Source organism: Oryza brachyantha, chromosome 9 (genome assembly GCF_000231095.2).
Source record: "Oryza brachyantha chromosome 9, ObraRS2, whole genome shotgun sequence".
Lineage (NCBI taxonomy): Eukaryota > Viridiplantae > Streptophyta > Magnoliopsida > Poales > Poaceae > Oryza > Oryza brachyantha.
Genome location: NC_023171.2, coordinates 7,064,355 through 7,075,491, shown reverse-complemented (window position 1 = coordinate 7,075,491; position 11,137 = coordinate 7,064,355). Strand labels below are relative to the sequence as shown.

The window sequence follows — 11,137 nt, the reverse complement described above, 5'->3', positions numbered from 1 at the left end:
CTTCCCATAAGCATTTAAATAAATAGTGAAGGAATGATAACATATCTCTCTCACGCAAAAATGAAAAAGATAAATATTTCCATAATCATGGAAAAACTATATGTCAATTTTGCCGTACCTGAAAAGATACCGAGAGGTATCAAATTTTGGCGTAAATATTTGCTGCCTCTAGCTAGGTGATATGCACCTGGAGATACCAAACATGAGTATTACAACTCCTACAATAGGCCGGAATTGCAAAGACAAGGTAAGCAAATTGGCCTTCATTGTTCTAATCACGTGATAATGGAACAGATCAAACAAAATACAGCAAAATATGGCACGGCCTTATGAAGCTGATGATAGTAAGGTCTTCGTTACACAGTACCAGACAGGTCTGCAAGCTAGCTAGAGCTCACATACATGTACCTTATTGTTGCTGCCACACATAAAAGAAACAAACTAATCCATCACAATCCAGACATGAGAAATAGTTTATCAAACCCAGCTAATGTAGATAACTACACAAATGCAATAAAGACAGTAACTAATGCAGCTTCATCTTGCTGATGGAGCAAATGTTGACGTCGAAATTGTGGTTTCACTTGGTGTCTTTGTGCTTCCCTGAAAGCCACTATATTCCCAAGCTTCCTCCAATGCCAGGCTCTCCTTAAGCTGCACAATTACAGCAGCCATTGTTGGCCTTTGAGAAGCAACATCATCCGTGCACCGTAATGCGGTATCAACCACCTTCCATATGGAGCTGACTTCATAGGCACCTCTGAGTCGTGTGTCGACAAGCAAGCTGATGTTACCACTAGCAATCTTCTTTTTCACACGCTGAATAATATGTCCTTGTCCTGGCTGTATAGGAGATTCACCTGTAACTATCTCTAGGAGAACAACGCCGAAGCTATAAACATCACTACTCTCAGTGATTCGGCCAGTGTGGTAATACCTACAAACAGCCATGACAAAAATCATATGTGTTGCATAAAAATTAAAGGTGGAAAAATGTTTCAAACATCACAATCTCATCGGTTTTAATTTCCCAATTTGACAAACATGGATAGTTTGAAATGTTAACTAAGAGAGAGATATGTTACCAAAAGTAAGTTCATAGATGTAAAAGTATGCACACAAATACACTTACTCGGGGTCCATGTAACCTGCTGACCCAGCTGGAGCAACTGATATATGAGTTTGTGTTTCACTAAGATAAGTCTTGCAAAGTCCAAAATCCGCTATTTTAGCTTGCAAGTTATGACCTAATAGAATGTTTTGGGTCTTCACATCTCGATGAATTATTGGTAAACTACACCCTTTGTGTAGATAATCCAAGCCTGCATTTATAACATTATTAGGAAAACTATAGTTAGAAGAAGTGTACACGCATTCATGTTGCATAAGAGAAAGCTGATTGTTTCACATTGTCACAATAAATATATTTTGTCCACGGTCTTTAAAAATATTGTTAGTGATATGCACTGCAAGCAATCACAGAGATGCTTGTATCACTTACTATGTTGACGTATATTTTGAATAAAGTGTTACACCATCCTTCAAATAGATAACTTAATTGTTGATCAATTAGTATGTGAATCATTCATGAGACTCTTTATTGAAAGTGCATCTAGCCCCAAATCGAGTTTTGGATGATTAATGATAATCCCATTAAAGCAGTTTTGTGCTAATGAGTTTGTGATGCAGAGAGTTCGGTTAAGCCCATGAGGATCATAGGCTTAAATTGATCAAAGGTATTTGGAGGCTCAATTTGATGGAGATAGACGGTCTTTATTTTTATTTTGAGTCATAGGAACACCGTACTGTATTAAGAGGAGCTACAACAGTCCCGGTATACATCCAAGTCATGAAAAACAGTCTTAGGGTCAAAATTGTAGAGAATCTGGAACGGACAATCTAGTTAGGACCGGACAGTCTGGCCACAACTTCAGAGAAACCCTAAGTGTAAGCCGGACCGTTCGGCCACCTAGTCGGACAGTCTGGTTAAGTAACTTTTCTAACGGCTACATGACGTATGATAGGACAATAAAATGCTACCCACCCCCTAGCCATTGTTTGGTCTTTCACTTCAAACTAGAGCTCACCTATGGTTGTTCTAGAACCTATCTATCCCTTCCAACTAGTTTCATGATCATCTAGAGTGATTCTTGTGAGGATCTAGGTCTAGGGATGAGTTTCTAGTTGGAGAGTTCATGAGTGATCGTTGGGAGTCTATGGATGCATACGGAATGGCGCTTGGAGCTTATTTCTCTAGGAGCACTTCAATGGAGAGTAGGATTGAAAGATCTGAACTTCGGGAAAAACTCATCGTGTCTTTATCTTGTCCCTTCACTTTATTGTTGTTGATCACGTTCCCAATAACTTCACCTGAAAAGGGGATTCCTAGAATCCACTCTTTTTAAGGTCGGACGGTCCGGTGTTCATGACCGGATGGTCTAGCCTAGCCAGCACTCTCGGGCTTACCCGAGAGTCCAAATCGGACAGTCCGGGTCATTTAACTGCTACGACATTAAAAAGAAATTTTCAGGAACACCTATTCACCCCCCCCCCTCTAGGCGACAACTCAGGGACTTCATTTATGTATTTTGTTACTATTTCTAGATGATCCTTAATCATATCATATAAGGAGCGAATATGATTCTAAGATTAACACATGTATTGATTGGTAATCATATATCATGAATCACGGTACGGAGATACCAAATCATAATGTGGACACATGTTGTTGGATAGACCCATATGAGATACTACAACGATTATTATGTGCCATCCGTTGGTCTCAAGTAGTGATAATGTCGATTCTTTATACCTATGTGCCATCATGTTCTCCACATGTGTGGTGGCCTACTTAGGGACTGCCAAACACTGCACCGTGAATGGGTAGTTATAACGGTAGTCTTCGGGTTTGCTATTGCTATAAAACATGTAGTGAGATGTGGATGATAAGATATAATTTGTCCCTTCTAATTTATGGGATAGATATCTCATGGGCCATCGATTTAATAGATTATAGAAATGCATGATTATACTGATTGATTGAGGAGTCAATTATGAGAAAAGTAATCTACTAAGGATCAAGTGAATAATTAATATATTGAAGGGATGGCACATGTCTCACCTTGTTCTTAATCAATATTGCATGGTAAATTAAAGGGTCTCGAATATTAACACCCTACAGGTCATGTCGATGTGATCTTTCTATATACTCGGTGTATCGATATCTCCGTTTCATAATATAAGATGTTTGACTTTTTTGGTTACAACGTTTAACCATTCGTCTTATTTAAAAATTTAGTACAAATATAGAAATGATAAGTCATGCTTAAAGTTCTTTTGATAATAAAGTAAGTCACAAGCAAAATAAATAATATTTCCATAATTTTTTCAATAACACAAATTGTCAAACATTATAAGCAAAGAAGTCAAACATCTTACATTGTGAAACGGAGGGAGTAATATTTTCGGAAACGGTATCAGTACAGTCAGGAAATTTTCATATTTTTGAAAATTTATGAATTGCATTACTTAGTGCGAAATTCAATAAAGTTCAGATAGAAACTAAAAATGTTAAATTTTAAAAGTTGTAATGATCGGTAAGATACCATTTTTATATTATTATTTTCGAAAACAGTATTGATACAGTCGGTAAATTTCCATAACGTTTTCATCCCTAGCTGAGGGAGATACAACATCCAAAACACCAAACCCTAGCCACACCTCCCTCCACGAACAAAACCCTAGCCACGCGTAGGAGCTAGCATGACCGCAAACAACGTTCCACCCCTAGACGTGTGATACTGGCAAAGATGTTACTATATTGTGGCATTAATCAACATGGGAACACGAGGAGAAGTTCACACATGGAGAAGACGCTTGCACATAGAGGAGAGGATCGGCTACCCTAACTCTGCTGCCGCTGCTCTACGCATCGAGTGGTAACGATCTATGATTTCTTTACTCGCAAGATATCTTGATTGCCTAGCCGCTACCCAACAATTATACATTACCAGAACTATGGAGTGTACCAAATCATGATGGATGGTAAGATCTATCAAAGAATTGTCATGTAACTATTCTAACTAACTTTTTCACACTGATGTTGGCATTTTAAACTATTAACCACATGTATTCAAGTACAAGAGCTAAAGAAAAATAATAGATAAAAATGTGTCATTTTTGCAGCATACCTTGTGCAGCTTCAATCACAACTCTGACACGTGTTCTCCAATCCAATGTTCCACTAACACCATGATTACCTTGATATATGTGCAAAATGGTAGTTAGAATTGAATCATGTAAATCATGCCAGTTTTCAACAAAATGGTAGTGGAATAGGTTGAACCATGAAAGTCAAGGATAATATTCAAGTTTGCAATCAACACACCTCGCAGATGATCGTAAAGACTGCCTCCAGGCATGTACTCATAAACCAGTGCAAAATGTTCCTTCTCCCAGCAATAACCAACTAATGAAACTAAATTCCTATGGTGAACCATTGTCAAGCTTTGGACCTTCGAAATGGGACAACAAACATATATAGAGCGTGAATAAGTTTAACCAAAAAAGAAATCCAAATTTCTTCAACGGGGCAATAACATAGAGCCATGACAATTTGGGATACTATAATTTCAATCTTCCAGGTGAATTTATTACCTCGGCAAAAAATTCGTCAAGCCCATGAGAGGACGATTCAGAACGCATCTTGACGGCAACCTCAGTACCATCTTCTAGACGACCATAGTACACGAGTCCGAAACCTCCTTGTCCTATGAACCGTTCAAACTTATCGGTTAAATTTTCAAGCTCCTTGTACGTGAATCGGCGATTTTCAATTTTTTGTAAGGCAACCCCATGATCTTTTCTACTTGCTGGAGAAATCTCAGGTTCCAGTTCTCTCGGAGAATGAGCTGTAGAAACTGGGGTTGCAAGAAATATTAGTTATACAAAAGAACTATGAAATATAATAAATCATCATAAAAGATATAGAATAAACCCTAATAATCGACAAACAAATAAATAAATACAGGTCAAAATAAATTGACAAGAGCAGAGCACACGAACTGCTGGGCTTTGTTTTATGTCTCCAGATCAAATAGGCAAGAACAAGAGCAGCAATTGCTATAACAGGAACCACTACCGAAATAGCTAGTGTAGCTGCTTTGTTTGCCTTTTTTCTTGGCGCTGGCCGATGTGGATTACACATATCTATATCAGAATCGAACCTGAAATCACACGTATAATACTGTCAGTTGATGGATTACTTTGGTCTAAAAAATATAGTCCACAACAGTTACCAAACAAAAGGTCACATGAAAAAGAAATATTCTGCAATCATGATACAAATTTATGAAAGATGTCAATAACACCGAACCTGAAAACTAATGAGCCATTATTGTTCTGACAGAGAGCATTAGGAATTGGTCCGCTCAGTTGGTTGCCTGACAAAGTCCTGTGTGGTTGCATGAAATTTAGATATCAGTATTGTGTTTGTTTCATTTTCTTAATTATGAAATAAATAAATTTTAGGCAACTATATATGCTTTTGGTTTGTAATGATCTGCAAACCTGGTAAAGAACTAGGTATTAACAACCAAGAACCAACTTATAATGTTTTCAAGGCAAATATATCTCTTATATCGCACACAATCACAATGATGTAAATTTTTTTTCATTATATAGAAGAGTGTACGACACTCCCAGCCTGCATGGATGCATACAAACATCCATTACAGTATAAAAGAAATAAAATTTAAGAATCGACTATTATGTCAATTTATGACTTATTTTAAACTCGACATAAATAAATTGTAAGAGAGATAAGCTCTTCTAATCTTCAGCATGATTTACATATGACAATACTAGGTTATTGTAAGCTAAAGAGGAACCATTTATAATGGGCCCAAACCCACACAAGTGGCTACACAGGTGTAATAAGCAAAGTATACCATGCAAAATTCAGAAGGCATATAGAATCATATATTGGAACAGATCACTTTAAAGAAGATATTCAGATAAAAATCAATCAAGTCTTTTGTGTACATACAAATACTCGAGTGCTGTGAGCAATGTGAAGTTTTTAGATATCACCCCATGCAAGTTACTGTTGGAGAGATCCCTGCATCCATGCAAATTTTATGGCATGAGATAAAGCATGAATTTTATGGCATAATAGTAGTAAATGCATTATGTCTGAAATAATACTCACAAAGATATTATCCTCTTAGTGTTATTACCACTGGCAATGCTGCATTTAACACCTTCCCAGCCAAGTTCTTCAGGGAAACACGGATCTCCCATCCAATTCTTCTTTATACCATACTCAAGTTTAATTGCCATGATCGCGTCAACTAGCAAAGGAAATAGAACAATAAGTTTGATGATATTGTTTGACTAAATTGCACAACAAAAACATAGATTTAAGAAAATAAAGAAACACTTGTATTAAGTATATTGGAAACACATTTATTAATTCAACAAAGAATTCTTGGTTTGGGCATTTGGTCAAGTCGCAATGATATTTTTTAAAAAAAAACAATCAAACAGGTATGCAGATCGACTATGGGGAACTTATTGGCTTCATTACTGTTCGTTGCAAGGAAACAGGGACAAAAGGCTGACATTATAAGATTTTCTAATCTTATCTAAATTCATACATGTACTAATAAATATATGTACTAATAAATATAGACATATATACATTAATATATTAATAAATCTAGCTAAATCTAGAAAATCTTATAATATAAAATGGAGGGAGTAGCAGTCGTGGGGAAATTTGATGTACGTATATGAATATTTTTAAAATATAGGTTCTGGACAAGCTTATTCACACACTAGCACGCAAAACGATATTTTTGGATGACCCCCTTAGATCGTAGGCAGGTTGTTAAAGAGCTTGCCTATGATGTGGTTAGTCCCAAGGGCGCGGCCTTCATAGCCCACTTACAAATTGATTACTGTAGATGGGCCACTAACCAAGTCACCTAGAAAAATTACTAAATTATTGTAGGTAAAGATCTGTCTGCGGTAATCAATTTTCACATGGGGGCCTCTTAATAGCTTGCCTGTGAAAATCAAAGTTGAGAGAATACATGTTCCTATCTATTTGTTTCATAAAAGTATGAAGAAGATGAAAATGTATATCAAAATTGTAGGTCTTAACGAGATCTAAAACTTTGTTGTTGACAATTTTTTTTTCATTTGAGATAATTTATTAGCCCAAATATTTATTATAACATCTCATACTTATTTATACAAAATATGGATTTTCATATTTGTGAGGATATTTCATATTTAATTAATTTGGTTAATTGCTCCTTGCATTCCAACTTCAACTGATCAAGGTACGGTGATTTGAGCTGCAGCAGCAGAATCCATCTCTCTCGTGAAGGCGAGAAACAGTAAGAGATGTTTCCAAAGGTGTCGCGGAAACGTTGGTGATCACGGTACATATAACTGTTTTCTTATGGGCTTATCTGGTTTAGGAAGTTTCTCAACCAGATAAGCCCATGTGTGAGCTTTCTTTCCTCCTCTTATAAATAATTACGAGAGATTAAGCTGTTTCTAGAAATATTCTCCAATATATTAACACATACTACCTCCATCCCTAAACATTTGACACATGGCTTTTTTATGCACGTTTAACCATTGGTGTTATTCAAAAAAATTACATAATTATAAATTATTTTTATATCATTTTATTTATTGTTAAGTATACTTTTATGCATATATATAGTTTTACATATTGTAAAAATAAATAAATAAGACGAATGATCAAACGTGTATAAAAAAGTCAATGGCGTCAAATATTTAGATACGGAGGGAGTAATAGCTTTCGTTTACATATAAAAATTTCTTGAATAACACTATTATATAGGCATACTATTGTTCAAAATACCACCGATCGATTGAGGAAAAAAAGATATTGTTGATGTCCTAACCCATTTACTATACGTTTCTAATGTAGTTTAAGACCCATTTGTTTTGTTCGTTAGTCGCAGAAATAGGAGGGATTATTATGAAACATCGAATTGATCAGCTAGGCTGTAACAGGTATTCCTAAGTTTTATTTCCTAAAGAACCCTAGACACAGTAAACTAGAAAGGAAAAGGTCCAAATAACTCTCCTGAACTTTTTAGTACAATTTTCCCACTGAAATCTAAAACCAGACATTTCATTTCACAAACTTTTTGAACCGGACGAGTTGCCCGCTAACTCAAACCAAAGAGGTTTTGGTTCTACGTGGAGCATACATGGTAGTAATTTGACTGATGTGGCAGTCCAAATCAGAAATAATATTCCCTCCATCCAAGTTATATATAGTGCATGTTTTTTTACCAAGTCTGGAATGCAGAGAATTGACCATTAATTCTTTTATAATATATTACCAATGGCTACAAAATATAATTATACAAAACCACTTTTAAATATGAATCAAATGGTCTAAATATCAGTCAAAGATTGTAGGTGTCAATTTTCCTAAAATTGTAGGCACCCTATCATTTGGGACAAAGGTGGTAATAACAAAGGTTGTAATAATAGTGAACCTCTTTGCACACCGGCAGTCTACCGCCTAGGATAATCGATTTTCCTAGGCTGGTCACTTAAAACACCGGCATGAGAAAATGAATTTTTGTATTTCAACTTTTTTAGGTGCCAAAACAAGACATGCAAAACAATATTTGTCCGCCTGGATAATAAGTTTTCGTAGTCAGGCTGTGTTCCCCCTCCCTCTCGTGATTGACCACATCATAGGCGGGCTCTCTAATTGTTCTATTAGAATTTGGTAATAGGGTCGTCCATAAAAAATCATTTTTAAATAAAATTTGTTTCAGTCCAACAAAAAGTAACAAAAGGTATCTCGCGGTACTAAATCGTTTCTTATCGTTGGATTCAACATTGCACATCCTACTTAGCTAGATCCAATGGTAGGAAACGATTTGGTACCTTGAGGTATCGCTACTTTAAAGTACTTTTTGTTGGACCGGAGCAAATCTCTTTTTAAAAAGTAGTGATAGACTTTACCAACTAGGAAAAAGGGAGAAAAGGTGTGGCTTACAGTCTCTCGGGAACGTGGTTGCATTGTCCTGGGAGACGAGAGTGTAGATCTCGAACGCATTGAGCATCGGCGGCAGCTTGGACGCATTGGTGGCGGCGAGCGTGATGGTGATCATGCCATTCTGGGCGCTGTACCAGTCGTCGTTGCCGATGGTCTCGGCCTTCAGGTAGGCCGGGGTGTAGAGGTACGGCTTGTCGTCGCTTATGACGATGGTGAACTGCCGGAGCTTGCTGTTCTGGAAGTCGGCGAAGTGCAGGAGCACCATGAACTTGTGCTCCGCCCTGTCCTGCCGCCGCTCGATGGTGAGCACCGCCGTGTCATTCCCGGCCGCCGCCGCCGCCTCGACGGCGGTCTGCGCGATTGGGGTGGGCTCCGCGTAGTTGTAACTCTGCTCGATAGCCAACGTCGTTGAGATATTCCTCCACGTTGGATCGGCTCTCGTCTGCCACCAGAACCGGTCGTACGGATCGTCAGGGTACCTATCAATGTAGACCCAATAGGTCACGAGGAAAGAGTAAACCTCAGACACAGAAACAAAACGTCGTACAAGTACATGTACATGTGTATTTACCGTGTGATGCTAGAAGTGTTTGAGCCCAAGTTGCCACGCTCATACAAGGACATGAAGTGGCTGGCCGTGAGGTCCGGGTGGTAGAGGTCGTTGCCGAGGGTCCTCAGCTCCACGAAGGAGACGAACGGCGTGCCGCGGCCGGTGTTGAGGAGGCACAGCGGCGCCCAGCTCGCCCACGCCGCGAACAGCAGCTCGTAGATCTCGTCGCGGTCGGCGTAGACGGTGTCCCAGTAGTTCACGCCGAGGTAGAGGTCGAACTGCAGCGTCGCCGAGCTGTTGGCGCCGTCGTAGTTGCCGTAGAAGGACCTGGCCCGGACCAGGTACTTGGCCCCGGCGACGGTGGGCAGCGAGTAGCAGTTCCGCACGCCGGAGGGGAAGCTCCTCAGGGTCGCGTAACGACGCTCCCGTCCGCGCTCCGCCTCGGGAGAGACCCGGTGGTTCTCGCCGGAGTCGACGTACGGGCCGTCGGAGACGTAGACGATGCCGGTGCGCTCTTCCTTGTAGCCGCTGTTGGCGTCCTCCAGGCCGCAGTCGATGCTTAGAAAGCCAGCTGCATATGTATGTAAATATTAGACATCTTATAACAATCACATGATCTCCATGATTCCATCGCACTGCATGATTCTCTACACAAGAGAATCGAATTCCATATTGCATGTGAAGGTAGACGTAAAGAACAAAAACCTTTCTGACCAACTACACCCTGAACCGCAGCCAACACGAGTACCGCAAAGCAAACCAGGAGCGCCATTGTTCACCACTCACCAGCTGATTGCTCACCAAATTCCATGCGTAGTTATATATAGGTAGGCAGGAAAATATCTTAATTACGATGACCGTTGACATGAACCATGTCATACAAACCGTTGGCTCACCAAATTCTTAAGGCATCCACAATGGACCATGTCATACAAACCATTGGTTCACCAAATTCTTAAGGCATCCACAATATACTTTAAAAATAGTTATTATACAATAAAAATTTCTCATATGGACTATCTTTATATATTGTCAGTGTAGTCATTATAGTCTTAATGCCCAAAGTAGTTTATAGTCATATGGGTTGTCCATAAGAATAAATGTTCTCATATTCTTTTCTCATTTTGGATCTCTTTTTTTTATCATAAGTATTGTGAAGTTTGCCACACCTAATGTCACATGTGGTGAGTCTTGCCCATATAGATTATATGGTTTTTATACATTGCTCATGTCCTTATGGGGTGAACAAGGGAGGAGTGAAGGCTCAAATCAATTTTTTTTCTTAATATTTTTTGCCGATTGGACGAACACGAAGATTAAAAGAATCATTCAAATGAGAAGAGTAAAGGAAACGTACCGTTTTTAATAATTGAGAGATGAATATCGTATACGGTGTATGAGTTGAAGGGGTAATATGTATATACTTGTTCCCTGGTTAGACAATTGAGTTGAACCTGGCTGTGATATGCGGTAACAAACTTTTTAATTTGCATCCTACGCACGTATTGCCAGGGGTGGAGCCAGCC

General features: G+C 38.7%; 1 protein-coding gene across 1 annotated transcript; it reads right to left on the bottom strand.

The window, feature by feature from the left end:
* Positions 1-537: 537 nt before the first annotated feature.
* LOC102722799 (senescence-induced receptor-like serine/threonine-protein kinase) lies at positions 538-10,383 on the bottom strand. Its single transcript, XM_040527796.1, has 12 exons — positions 10,302-10,383; positions 9,633-10,182; positions 9,062-9,540; positions 6,209-6,350; positions 6,047-6,118; positions 5,375-5,452; positions 5,059-5,225; positions 4,657-4,919; positions 4,388-4,514; positions 4,191-4,259; positions 1,133-1,322; positions 538-937 (listed from the first exon to the last, which is right to left on the bottom strand). Exons 1-12 carry the CDS (start codon positions 10,381-10,383, stop codon positions 538-540), a joined length of 2,619 nt encoding a protein of 872 aa, XP_040383730.1.
* Between the last annotated feature and the right edge of the window lie 754 nt (positions 10,384-11,137).